Consider the following 14,628-nt stretch of genomic DNA (forward strand, 5'->3'; position numbering starts at 1 on the left):
ATAAGGATCAGTATTAGGGCACTATTTACACCACTTCCTTGGGTGAGACCATTCGCTCCCATGGATTTGACTCACTGCTATGCGGACGACTAAACCTGTCTTTACCACCTGAGGACTGTTACCCATCATATTTCTGCATGCCTGATATTTCAGTCTGGATGACAGACCGACACCTTCAATTTAATCTCTCAAAAACTGAACTTTTGGTGTTTCCAGCTAAAACAGCTATTCCCCAACAGATTACCATCCAGCTTGATTCCTCTTCACTGACCCCAACTAGATTGACACATAACTTTGGCGTCATAATTGATGACAGACTTAATTTCTTTGAGTATGTAGCCTGAATTGCAAAATCATGTTGGTTTGTCCTTTACAACATTAGGAAGATCAGACCTTATCTGATACAAGATTCCACACAACTTCTTGTGCAGGCCATGGTTATCTCCAAACTGGACTACTGTATTTCACAGCTGGCCTGCCTGATTGTGTAGCAAGATCGTTGCAGCACGCCAGGTCTTCAAGCAGCCAAAGAGGACACATGTAACTCCTCTCCTACTCTACATTGACTCCCTATAATAGACCTTGGCCTATAGGAATTCTATGATCCAGCTGTACATCCCCAACCACTCACTGTGGTCATCTGATGAGCATCTGTTGTGTCGACCAGCCATAAGACTTTCAAGACTCTTTTCCTCAGTGGTAACTCGTTGGTGGAATAAGTAGCCCAGTGCTCTCCTTCCTGTGATAGTTTAGGCCCAAAAATCCCCCATTTTGGGGATATTATTGAATTTATATTGAGTTTTTGGGAAAACGTCTAAATGCTGTAATGTCTGTAATGTTTTAATCTGTTTAAGTTAAGGTACCCAATTTATTTGAACTATATTTTACCTGTAAGAGGTTTATGTTTGAAGGAAATTTGATGATTTCTGATATTTGACAAATATCTGACAAAATTATGATTTTTTTTAATGATTTAAAATTGTAAGAAAAATACTAATTTTGCTCAAATGACACTGTTTTTACTGGAAATGTCCCCATAGCATAGGAAAAAGTGTGTAAAAATTTGCCATTTTGGAATATGGCGGCCATATTGGATTTTTGGACAAAATTCAACATGCCCCAAGTTTTAATCTGTTCCAATAGGGGTTCTGACCAGGAATCCATGGAGAAAACTTTGACCAAAAAATAGGCCTAATGTTTCCAGCAGATGACCTGTCTATAAGGAAAGCCCATTCATTTCTGGAGCTGATCCTATTGAAAGTGTTTCCCATGTTGTAGCCTGTTAGCTCGCTCGCAACAACAGCAAAAATGAAACATGAAGAGTGGATGTCTCCGCGGAGACTAGAGTTGGATGTCTCGAGACCGGTCTTGGTCTCGAGACCGGTCTCGAGACCACTTTTACGTGGTCTCGGTCTTGTCACAGTCTCGACCGTCTTTGGTCTTGGTCTTGTCTTGGTCTCGGATCCCTCGGTCTTGTCTTGGTCTCATTGTCTTGGTCTTGCGGTCTCGGGTCGACATAGTGGTCGGGAGATTTGCAACAAATATGTCCATGATACAAAACATAACATTCGATAATGCAACATTAAATTATTTCGCCTTTCACGCCCTTCAAATGCAACCTTTCAAATGCAACCAATCAATGACATACATGTATTTTGTTGTGATTAAGAAACTGGCGCTCATCCAATCTAAAGACGCAAGTGTAGCCAGCGCGAAACGTTAGGTTTACGTCGTAGCTGTCAGTCTCAGTCAGACCTAGTAATAATAATGTCAGCGAATTCCGCCATCATTAAATTTGCATTCACGGAACATAAAGAAATTTGCAGTCCAGGGGCAAGAAAGAAGCATTCTGCAAAATGCAAGTTTTGCAAAGTCTCTCTCTATCATCATTGTCATGCAATTGCTATAGCCTACATAGTTTATCTCACCCAGTCTATGAAAACATTTACAGTAAGTGAGCTCACAGTCACACACATTCATGACATGCTCTGTCTCTGCATTGTTCTGTCTGTAGTTGAAATAATACCTTCTTAAATTTAATTTAAACTGGGACTGAACCTCTTACCCCAGCAGGGTTCTCAAGTCTCACGCAATGGGCGTGAGACACACGCAATTCAACAAGTTCACATGCTCACACACCACACCTTGCATTTCTCACGCAGAAATATTACTAGGGATGTCAAGGCATCTGCATAATTATTAGAGGATGCGCAGGGATACGAGAGGATTTCTCGCAGGGTTCAGAACTAGCGCACCACTCACCAGCAAAATCAAAAAAATAAATAGCCACCGACATCCAATCAAAAAATAGTAGGCTATTCGTTGTATCCGGGTAAAATTCCAAAATAGCACATCCCCTCCCTACAACCATGTTATGCTTGTGTGGGGTTACACGTTTAAGATTTCAAAACTGCACCAAGATTCTTTTTATTCAGAAATTCAACTGTCTGTCATTTGGTAAACCAGCCTACTTATGGTACTTTACAGGGTGTGTACATCAAGCCTTTTCACAAACATTTGGCCTAGCCTACTTTATGGCAAAATTATTTCTTATCTATAAACTAAACTAAACTGTCGGTCATTAAGAAAACCTAATGATTGTGTCGTTATAGCTTTGTGTAAGCCAGACATCAGCAACGTTCATTTTACACGACCAATCACTCTCGTGGCTGCCTGCACTTTCCCTGTCGTCACGGCTGCAACTTTCGCACTCGTTTGTGCTTTTTAGCGGCGTGTTCATCAGGTCCCGGGACACCCATCTGATCGATCCTCCATGGACCATGTCAACAATGAATGAAAATTAGCTTATTATTAACGAGTGTTATCAATTTGAGCGAGTATGCTACACATAGGCCTACATTTATTTCTAAACATACAGGACTGCTGCAGACAATGACCTGCCAACCACCATAATGTATAATGAACTTGCTGTCCTCGGTTTCGGCATGCACATGCTTAGTCTAATGATTCAGTGACAATATAGGCTACTCAAGTGAATAAAGCAATTAGCCTAATAAATAAAATATTTGTCTCACTCAGTACATATAGGCCTACATCTCGTAAATGGGTGAGCCATAGAATATCCCAGCGTCACGATTATTATATTTCAAGATTCCAATCTATCCCACCTAAATATGAAAAGTTATTTCTACTGACATGCTTCCTGGTGACATAAAAAAACAAATGGTTTCCCTTGATAAGGCTGACATAAGAGACATAGGCTATGCATTATACTTTCCCAGACAAAAACAAGATATAGGATGTATAGATTACAATGACAAATTCAAGGTCTCAAAGGGTTAATGCTTCTTTCCAATTTTTTTTTATAATTAGTGAGTGAGTGCAATCCCCCCCCCCCCCCCAATCTCACTCCAAGCTGAGCTCAAAACTTGAGAACCCTGCCCCAGTATGCTGCTCTTATTCAATTGATGCAAGTTATGGTGTAACACCAGAGACTTTCTAATGTGGAGACACAGCACTCAAAAAATGCTCCATAGAAATGCATGGGGCTAGTTTGCAACGCCAATATGGCCGTTGTCTACACATATCCCACCCCTTCCTCGGCAAAATGTCGACATGTGTATACATTGAGCGAATCATGTGGTGTGAGTTGACTACTTTGAGCCAATTATGTGCTGTGTTGTGCAGACATTGTGCCAATCATGTGTTGTGAACTCGACACTGGAGCACGGTTGGTGTGGTGAAGCCTTGCGCACGAGCATTACTGCTGAATAGGATGCCCGATGAGTACCCAAAAAGCGTTGCAATATGACCGCCGAGTGGAGGGACATGCCTAAAAGGACTTTGGTAACACTAGCTCGCTAGCTGTTTTTTTTTTTTTTTTTTGGTCTCGGTCTTGGTCTCGGTCTCGTCTCGACTTTGTCTTGGTCTTGACTCAGTCTGTCTTGGCCTTGGTCTCGTCTTGGTCTCGGTCTTGATACCCTCTGGTCTTGGTAGTGTCTTGGTCTCGGTTTAGGCGGTCTTGACTACAAGTCTAGCGGAGACACAACTGTTACATTAGATGCGCACTCAATCGCGATTCGATGCATGAAAAAAGCATCGACTGGTAGTAACGAAGGCGGGGTGGATGGCCTGCCGCCACGGTTAAAAAAACATCTAGGGGAAACACTGAGCTGCAGCATACAGCATTTGGTCTTGACAGAGGCCTGCCTTCTCCAAAGTGCCTGTTTTTTGTGAATGACATACTTACAGCTGCAGATAAAATGTATGATATTGATTTTATCATCTTAACATGTTAACTCCACTGAGAATGCAACAATGATGGTTTTGAGCATTTAGAATGAGAGTTAGAAGCATTAGAAATGTCATTCCAGTCAATAAAACTCAAGTCATTCAAATGTATTACTCCACTGAAATATGCATAAAAACATAGGACATGGACATAGCAACAAAACAATACAAAATACCTGGTAGGTCATGGACCTGCTTCCAGATCTGGTCAAACCTTGCCTTCACAACCCAGCTGAATGGAAAACTGAAGGACAACGATTTGTCTTGTGACTTGCTTGTGGACAGCACAGAATACGATTCTGTCGATCTGAGAGAAGAACAAACAGCAGTAGAGATTTATTGGTAGAAATCACAGTACAGTCAAAGTAAAAACATTTAGCTTAATCTCAGCTGTTTAGAATATTCTGAATAAAATGTTCTTACTTTGACAGAACTGGAATAGACAAGAGATCTTCACTCTGGAAGATCTCTAGCCACAGATCAGTTTTGTCTGAGGGCTGCCCAATGGCAACATGATCCAAGTTATTGTCTCCATCAGCTGTTGCTAAGACTTGAGCCATGGCAGATGCAACTGTGTCTTCCAGTTGGATCCACAAGGCATGGCTGAAGAGAAATGGTTAAAGAAATGTAACCATGTCATGGGCACATAGGACCAAAGAAACATGTCCTTGGTACATAGGAAACAACAGTATTCTGAGAAAATAAGCAAAGTAAGCAGTTAATGTGAATGTCTGGGAGACATTACCGAAATGATGTCCCTTCAACTACAAAACTTTTGGACATGGCTTGAGCAATGACCCAGTTTGATTCTTGATTCTTTGACTCTGTCTCTTGGATAGTCAGTACAGTTGAGATTCTCTTCTCCAGGGCTCTATAAAACCCTTTTGAGGCTTTCAAGCAAGCAAACACATTACATCTTAGACAGGTTTGTATTTCTGAAGCAGAATGATACATTCAAGATAATTTGACAAAATTGTGTGTAAAATTAACAATTACAATTATAGTGTTGTCATTTGGGATTGTATTCTTAGCCCCATAGTTTAATATTGCTACTGCTGATTATGATCAACTACATATGAAGTTCACCATTACTGCAGATATCAAATAAATCCTGAAGAATGTCAATTCTTTTTTTCGCTCTGTGACAATTATCTGTTTTGTCTCGCAGCTTCACGATGGCCTTTTGGATGGACATCTTGATCAAGAGCCATGTGGCAACCATCTCCTGTAAAAGATAGATAGATAGATAGATAGATAGATAGATAGATAGATAGATAGATAGATGGTTGGATAGATACAGTACCCTCCAGAATTATTGTTACCTCATGCTAAAGTTGACTAAAATCTGGTATAAAAAAAATAATCTGTAGGTGATTTATTGCAATCTCACAATGAAAACAAATAGAAAATATCCAATCTTGAAGGGAAGCAAATTTGTTTTGAGAAAAAGGAAAATATCATAAAGAAATTTAAATAAATAAATATTTTTTTAACAAAAACACATTGCTCACAATTATTGGCACCCGTGCTTATAATACCTTCTTAAGCCTCCCATTGCCAATAGAACAGCTTGTAATATTCACCTATGACACAACCATAGAGTTGGAGAATACAAAGCAAGAGATTTAAGACTGTTCGTCTTTTTACGAAATCTCCCTAGATCGTCCAGATTCCTAGGTCCACACTTGTGCGTTTCTCCTCTTTGACTCACCCCACTGTTTTTCTATGGAGTTTAAGTCAGGGGACTGAGATGGCAATGGCCGAAGCTTGATTTTGCGTTCAGTAAACCATATTTGTTTTGACAAATTTATGTAGGCCTAGTCTAGTCAATTACAGTACTTCGTCTCAGCCCTAGTTATTTTACTTTGAGCCATGCACTTCCTTACTTGAAATACCTTTGAAAATAGAGGATTGAAGTAGCGGTGTTTGGGAATGAACGTTAGCTCAGATGCTTTTTGAGACTTTTTGTGGTCTTAAAGGAAAATTCCGGTTTTTAGCACTTTAAGGCCCTTTTCTGGTTTGTTTTGGATGAACTAGTGGTGGACACCGAAATGTTGACGATTGGTCCTGTCTCGACTTTTCTGACTCTCTTTTGAATCGCCTTTGACTGCTCAGGGTGGCTGCCGACAGGCATACTGTAGTAGGCTACTTAAACATGTCCTAAAACAACACTTAACGCTCGTTTTCAAAACTGTGCAACTCACCGAGTGGTTGTCTGTGGTGTGTGTGTCTGTCTGTGTATGTGTATGTGTGCATGTGTACTGTATGTGTGTGAGTGTGTGTGTTGATGTACAGTGGGCAGTGCTTCGACTTGGCCAGCTTCCCTCACGGTCCGCACGCGGGATCACGCGACTTTAATTTGTATTTTTCCAGTGACGCTGCAACGCCGCTGCAACAACCCAAACAACCGGCAGATGTCTCAAGTGAGCAGGGTGTCTCGTAAAAAGAAATGGAGCCTGGAAAACCCTACACAGACTTCACTACAGACTTTAGCAGACTGGTTTAGAAATAATTTAATAGCCAGAAATATGCCTGCCCTGCCCTAATAAAGAAATATTTGGTTAACTGCGAGTGAATCCCGTTTGCAGCCGTAGAAGAAACGCAGGACAAATTAAACATTCTGGTTTTCTCTGAGTGCAACGATGATAGACAGACATCATTTGGACAAAATATAGAGCACATTAACCTCCGTTGCTCAGCCAAATGCCTTCCTGTTACGTCCTGTTATCACGGAGTTACAGGCAATAAACGATTTTTGATGGTCACAAGTTTACTTCATTAGCGATTTATTTTTTGATTATTAAAGAGTGTTTTTCATTTAAAGGTTTGACTTTGTGCTTATTCAGTAGAGCATTTAGTGCTCTCCCCAATCCCAGACGTTCACATTGCATGTTTGTTTGTAATGGATGCAACCGCGAGATACGCGTTTGACGGCAATGAGTTGTTAACATACATGAACCAAGACATATAGCCCAGCAGCAATATAGGGACTGTTCGTTATTTATTGAAGGGGCCACCGGAGCAATTTTGAGTGCTTCAGTCAAACGTTGCATGACCCTCCCTTGCCTGCTAGAAATTGTTCAATGACCCTCCGACCAGAATTGTTAAAAAAGACATGACCCTCCCCTGCCAATTGTCGCTGTCTTCCGCCCGCGCTGCTTTGCGCCACAGCCACATACTCTGATAACGTTCTTAAATCAATCTTTCCCGTGAGCTTGCATGCTACCTACCAGTCCTTCCTTTTCAAATGTGTTGCACCTGTTTGCACAATTTCACAAATAATTATGTGATTAATAATATGACAAATAATCCCTGTGCACGGGGACCGAAACAATGCATGCCAACTTTTTCCGTGTTTATCACTTATTTTAACTTTCCCCCGCTACCATATGGCCTACCATAACTTACCAACTCTGCACTGTAGACCCTAAACTGGCTATTTATATTTTTCTGTGAAATAAGCTATATTTGTTCAACTTTATGAAGCAGAATTACACACTAGGCTACTTGGAACGTAACACATTTGACAAAGGACAGTAACAAAATATTAACTTTCAGTGTTTTTTACGATGTCTTTGTCATGGGGAAGTGTTTTTCCCCATGCATTTATTCTAGGCTACTGTCAGTGACTGCCGCGAGAGAAGCGGGGTCTGTGTTGTGTTGCGTTAATTTATTTTGATTGGGCATGCCCTGCAGTGCCGTCCACAGCTCTTCAGTTCCGACAAAGAAAACAATTTTGAAACAATGAGTGCAGGCCGCGCGTTTGGTTATATTGCTTGACGGGGGAATCCCAAGCAGCTTTCAGCCATAAGGCTACTTTGAGAACATTTCCTAATTCACCTGACACTAATATTCAAAATGTTGAAAACTATTTTGGCATAGCCTATAAGCAGTTTAATTAAATGTAATGTTAGTTGTAAACAAACGGGCTACTTGGTGAGGCTTGACCTCACAGATGCGCTCGTGCCTTAGAAAAATCTTCACGATATAGGCCTATTAATTGACCACCCGATTCACGTTGGCTGAGGGGCAGGGGGGGGCCATCAGACATTTGTGCCCAGTTAATCCGGCCCTGCCCCTAACTAATCACACCTTCCCACCTCTGTGACAGCTTAAAAGAAGTCGAGAGGACTCCTAACTCACAGACCTATTCACAAACCGGTTTTGTGGCATTTCGCCGTCTTTTGAAATCCTATGCAGCTACAGGAGCTTCCAATCGTGAGGAAGCAATTTTGCATTGTAGGCATAACTAACATGCAATAACGCCACCAACAACAACCAAAACTAGGCTACTCATTGTCAACATGTAGGCTAAATTAAATGTAACATTATTGTGAATCAAATTAAAATGTTCTCTTTTGCAAATGTAGGCATAGTAACAGATTAATTTAATAATGTTACAAAGATACTACATCAATCCCTATGTTTCATTAGGCTATTAGGCTATTTGTTTTGCCTTACTCTTGATTCATTTAGGCTAGGCCTTTTTATTCAGGGGCCGTATTCACAAAGAATTTTAAGGCTAAAAGTAGCTCCTAACTGGCGAATTTAGGAGCAACTCTAAACAACTAAAAATAATGGGCGTGTCACTCCTAACTTTAGGACTCCTAATTGTTTTCACTAAAAGTAATTCACGAAGCATTTTAGACCTAAAAGTAGCACCTAAGTCTGGGACAGCTTAAAAGAAGTCGAGAGGACTCCTAACTCACTAAGACCTATTTATAAACAGCTTTTTGTGGCATTTTACGTTGCAATGTTTTGAAATGCGTAGCCTATGCGGCAACAGGAGCTTCCAATCGTGAGGGAACAATTTTGCATTCATAAAAGGGATCCAATAACGCCACCAACAACAACCAAAACTACTCATTGTTAACATGTAAATTAAATGTAACGTTTCATTGTGAATCAAATTAAAATGTTCTCCTCTTTGCAAACGTAGGCATATGGTGACAGATTAATTTAATAATGTTGCAAAGATACTGCATCAATCCATAGGACTATGTTTCATTAGGCTATAGGCTATTTGTTTTGCCTTACTCTTTATTCATTTAGGCTAGGCCTTTTTATTCAGTTATTAATCATCTTCCGTCCTTCGCACTACTTGTGTAGCGCACGCATTCTCAGACCTATCACCTGTCATTCATCATCGTAAGGGAGGTGTTTGGAATCATTCCCGCGTTACAATCGTCAGCCAATCAAGGTGGTCACTTCAGTCAAGCTTGTGCATGAGTAATGACGTCATCCATAGCAACGAAGACTCACTCCTAGTTTAGGAGTTGTCATTTTTCGAGGCAGGCCTTCTGTTGAAGAATTTTAAAGCCTGCGCTAACAGTAATCCTCCTGCCCCCGATACCACAGCTATGGATAGTGTGGAATGTTCAAGTAGCCTAATAACACAATCCAATGCTGACCACCTCACACATTTCTCTAGATTTTGCAACGATCTTACATGACACAATGCCATAAAATATGCCAGTTTTTAGGACACAGAATAATGTTTGTAATGATACCATTTAGGCCTACGTTTAACAGTAGCCTAACAAGTGTAATGAGCTATTTATTGTCGAAGGTGCATGGTGAAGTAATTACTTTGGAAAACAAACATTTGCAGATATCATCGCCGATATCATCAGAATATTATAATATAATATGGGGAGGGAAGTGGCGCGTCTGCAGAAGTCAACCAAATATGAATGTAATTATGCGGCATAAAGCAGATATATTTGTTTATTGTACAGAAAAATAAAAATTACATGTCAAGCAGTCAATTGACTACATTGCAGTCAAGAAGTAGGGCAAATTAACGTGGGTCAGTTGTCTAGCCTGTTAAAAACGTTGATAGTATTAAATAGCCAATAACATTGTTTTCTGCAGAAGCCTACCCAAGGCTACAGATTAATTCTGAACAGTTATTTCTCTACTGGCTCAATTATCACACAATACACTGTTTTGATTTGCATAGTTGCGTTACCCCCAACACTGACAATAACGTAGACAGCAAATTAAGATATTTTTTCGTTTTGTGGAGCGGCACCTGTAGGCTATCAAAAGCAGATTTCGATGTTCGTTACCACCGTGTAGTCAAGCCTTAAGCCATACCCAAGTAGCCTGAGGGGCGGCAGGCAGAGCGATGTACAGTGGCAGAGCGACGCACAGTGGCTGAAAGTGGTACTAAAGCTTCACGCAGCTTCACGCCTCGTAATGCGCGACTGAAGTGGCCATTTGAAAGCGATGCCCACTGTATGTATGTGTGTTTGCGAAAAAGAGTGTGTGTGAGCCAATATCCTCTTCCAGCAACCCTTAGGCTCAACACCACCATCTACAGGCCAATGAGTGTACAGTCACTAAATGTACACATAACTTAATTTCTAAACCCCCCCCATGGATGAAATTCTACGAAACTTGGCATACCCCCAGAGAATGAGAATCAAAATGAGTGATTATGGGCTAGGTTGATGTGGGCCCTTAAGAGCAACATACCATTAGGGACCCAGGGACCAAACAAAATTTTTCCGTAAAAGTGTAGTGGAGCTACATACCCACCAAATTTCATGTGCCCCGGTGTTTCGGTGTCCCGGGTGTCGTTGACCAAAAATTCAGGAAGTAGATGACTTCATCAAAAACTTTGACAATCCCTATATGACCGCTTCGCTAGCGGTGGTCATAATAATATGCATTTTCCATATGGGGTCTTAGAAGCCATCTGTCTCCTTCTAGCCACAGCGTTTTTGTTGCAAACATAATCAACCTAAGCATGCTCAGATGACATGATAGACGAGGCGCTGTTGCTCACCTTCCATCATCGGAAAGCCCGATTTGATTGGTCCGCTAGATTTGGGGCGAGCATAGTAGCTCCACAATGGAGCAATGCCAGACCGAACTTCCCGACCTCAGATGTTGTAGGCGGGACTAAGTTCGACTGGCCCCCTGGCTAGTTCTTTTCAGTATAGTCATTCTTCTATGCACTGTACGCCAAACACACCTAAAGTGTTCCTAGCCAAAGAGCGCAATTTTCATTTCACCTGACAATAGACCACACTTCCAGACAAAGTCACCGCGCTGAAATGTAGGCCCTGGTTTTAAATGCACATCTTTTTTTCTCACGCTCCCTCGGAGGTGGCCAGCGAACATCTGTTGCATGCTTGTGCCAAAATATCGTCGAACATGCTCGATTGCATTGCATTCTCCACATTTTTAGCTAAATTTTCATGTACCACATCAGCATTTTTGTTCAGTGAATCTTTTGTAAATTGCTTTACAATAGCGTCGGGCCCTTGTCAGCAGCCTTCGGCTTGCTTCTTGCCACTATTCACTCCTTCATCTTCAACATTCCCTGTAGAATTCTCAATATTTTGGCCTCAATGTGTCCAGTTACATAGTCTGTCTGTTCTTAGTCTAAATATCACCTGCTTGCTGCAGCTTCGGTCGGCACGTCCTTTTTAAACGCATCTTTTTCTCTCTCAAGCAATTATTCTGCTGCCGGCTTGTATCTCCACATCGTCCAAAATGCATTACATTCTCCACATTTTTAGCTAAATTTTCATGTATCATATCAGCATTTTTGTTCAGTGAATCTTTTGTAAATTGCTTTACAATTACCGTCGGGCCTATAGGCCTATCGCCTGGCTTGCTTCAGTCACGTCTAAAAATGCATCTTTTTCTCTCTCATGAGCATTTAATCTGCTGCCAGCTTGTGACTCCACATTGCCCAAAATGCTTGATTGCATTGTATTCTCCGCATTTTAAATACATTTTGGTGTACCACATTGCATTTTCTTTCAGTGATTTTTTTGCTTTGCAATTACCTTGCCCTCCTCTTGGCTGCCTTCACTCCTTCGTCTTCATTAACATTAATCTTTTTGGCCTCAATAATCCAGTTACATAGTCTCTGTTTTTGGTTTTGGATTTTGTGAAATACTTTTCTAAATAAATGTGACTTATAGTCCGGTGCGACTTATATGTTTTTTTCCTGTTCATGACACATTTTTTGACTGATGCGACTTATACTCAGGTGCGACTTATAGTCCGGAAAATACGGTAATCTGTATGAAAACACGTACATTCGCAAAAAGCAGAACATTTTTTAATTTGATTTAGCCTACAATGAAACTTACATTTAGTTCCTACATGCAATGAAGGTTTTGGTTGTTGGTGGCGTTAGTGCATCCTTTAGTTACAATTCACAATTATTCCCTTACAATTGAGAGCTCCGCATGTTCATTTCAAAACATTGTGTCATGAAATGCCACAAAAAGCGGCTTAGGATTGTTTGTGAATAGGTAATAATATAATAGGTAAATAATTGCTGAAAGATACTGCTTACCTCTCCATTTTGTTTTGAGGCATCCAAACCAACGTCACAGTCTATAAAAAAGGAGCTTGATTTGTTATTTAGAATCATTTAAACCATACTTTGTAAATTCGCATGAATGTCTTTACAGGTTAAAGGAGAATTCCGGCCAATTTTAACACAGAGCTCAGTTGATCATGTTCATGGAATACTGTCAGTCAGGAAAAACATGAAAAAAATCGGTGCTGTGCAACATGAACAGGGTCCTTAAATGACACCACTGTGAGTGTTCAACCCAATAATTGTGAAAGGACAGTATAAATGCTGTTTTTGTAGCCTATCCAGCAAACACTCAACGTTCCAGGAACGTTCCCATAAGGTTCCCTGAAGGTCACAAAAAATAAACCCTTAAAAGACGTTACCTAAAGATACCTTTGGAGAATGTTCCCTGATGGTTATGTTAAGGATATGCAGTATTTTTCATCCATTAACGTCCCCTGAAGGTATAGTGTTGTGCAACTATTAGGGAACCTTTAGGGAACGTTCCCTGAATGATTAATTAAGGTCGAATTTTTGTGTAATCAGTGGAGTAGATCTCATTGTGTCATACGGAGCTGATTTTGCCTAATGTGCCTATGTTTGTGTGTGTGAGAGAGACTCGTCGTGGGGGGAGCCCTGGCAACTCTAAACTTTTAGCTCGCCCTAAGTTTCAACCAAATTTAGGCTAGCATTATACTTTTAGCTCTCCGGTTCGACCACGGATTCAATAAACAGCACTAGAGCTGTGCTGATTTGCAAAGCTTTCATGTTGAGGTTGCAACACTTCATGTTGAGGTTGCAACACTTCATAATTTAGCTTTAGTTAGTTCCCAGCATGCATTGAAAGTCAGTGGCCGCATTTATTATTGTTTTGATTTTAAACAATCTGGTTGAAACAGTTTAGCCTTCTCTTGCTGGTGTTTTGAATAATGGCATGACAGATATGCCCATTGAAAATGGTTTAGTTAGGCTAGTTCATTGTTTATTATTTATTTTGAGACACCGTAAACATGAAAGTACTAGGTATAACCCAGTATATATACAGCTGATTGTTGGCGGTGTCATGAAGGACAGCTGGTGCAGGCATGAGGTAAGTACCAATGATTACATGCAGGAGGCATGATGAATGTATATGATGAATGACTATTAGATTTGATACATGCACTTGAACCCTCTACTATCGTGAGCTGATCTCAGTGTCCGCTTAGAAGGCTTCGACTTTTCTCTGCTAGAGTTTTAAACATGATTCAAACAACGTTCCGCGAACGTTCCTGGAACCAAAGATTTAACAATGAAGGAACGCTGTCAAGAAAACTTTCCTGAACGACTGTGAGGGAACGTTAGCAGCGAACGCATCCTTCCGGAAATGTCCGCGGAACATTCCCCGAACTGAAAATTGTTTGCTGGGTAGGCACCCTACCTGTTTCCCTCCATTGATTCCTGTAGCCTAAAATCCATACCGAAGTCAATCTCATGCCTTTTCCTATTTCCAAGGACACCAAACATGATGTTTATTTCCAAAATAATGATGATTCAGCATTGCAATGTTTATATATTAATATGAATGACAGCAACAACATGGAAGCTCAAGATGAGAGCTGCAGCTGCACACTACTGAATGGAATATGGAGGACCAAAGATGACAGGATAAATAAATAAATGCAGAAATACATTAGATATGTAGGCTACGAATAAATAAATGTATCTACAGTTTGGTCAAACTGGTAGGTCTAATTCATGTTTGCAATTACCGAATTGCTATCTCATTTATGTACAGTAAATATTTACAGTAAATAGATTAAACAATGTGGAAATACATAATTAAATCAATGAAACAATGTAGAAACAGTCTAGGCTACATAAATAGCCTGTATAAATGAAGCAATGTGGAAATGGAAAAATAGATAAAAATAATGTGGAAATACATAGCCTACATACATAAATAGAAAGACAGAAATAAATAAATGAAGAAATACATAATTGAATGTATTAATAACTAGTTTTATGACCAAATGTAGCTTATATTCATGACCGAATGTAGCCTACAT

At 40.3% G+C, this 14,628-nt stretch overlaps 1 protein-coding gene across 1 annotated transcript in view; it reads right to left on the minus strand.

Annotated features, from left to right (window-relative positions):
* Positions 1-14,628, minus strand: part of LOC143099421 (E3 ubiquitin-protein ligase rnf213-alpha-like) — a 351,714-nt gene that overhangs the window by 113,029 nt on the left and 224,057 nt on the right. The window contains exons 33-37 of the mRNA XM_076262416.1: positions 12,575-12,615; positions 5,338-5,476; positions 4,997-5,141; positions 4,675-4,854; positions 4,428-4,558 (exon numbers count right to left, since the gene is read on the minus strand). Coding sequence (XP_076118531.1) covers positions 4,428-4,558; positions 4,675-4,854; positions 4,997-5,141; positions 5,338-5,476; positions 12,575-12,615 — 636 coding nt within the window. The remainder of the gene's footprint in view (positions 1-4,427; positions 4,559-4,674; positions 4,855-4,996; positions 5,142-5,337; positions 5,477-12,574; positions 12,616-14,628) is intronic.

The sequence above is a fragment of the Alosa pseudoharengus genome, unplaced genomic scaffold (genome assembly GCF_046254945.1).
Source record: "Alosa pseudoharengus isolate Yale_2024_CS ecotype anadromous, Long Island Sound unplaced genomic scaffold, YU_APseudo_1.1 YU_APseudo_1.1_scf_28, whole genome shotgun sequence".
NCBI lineage: Eukaryota > Metazoa > Chordata > Actinopteri > Clupeiformes > Clupeidae > Alosa > Alosa pseudoharengus.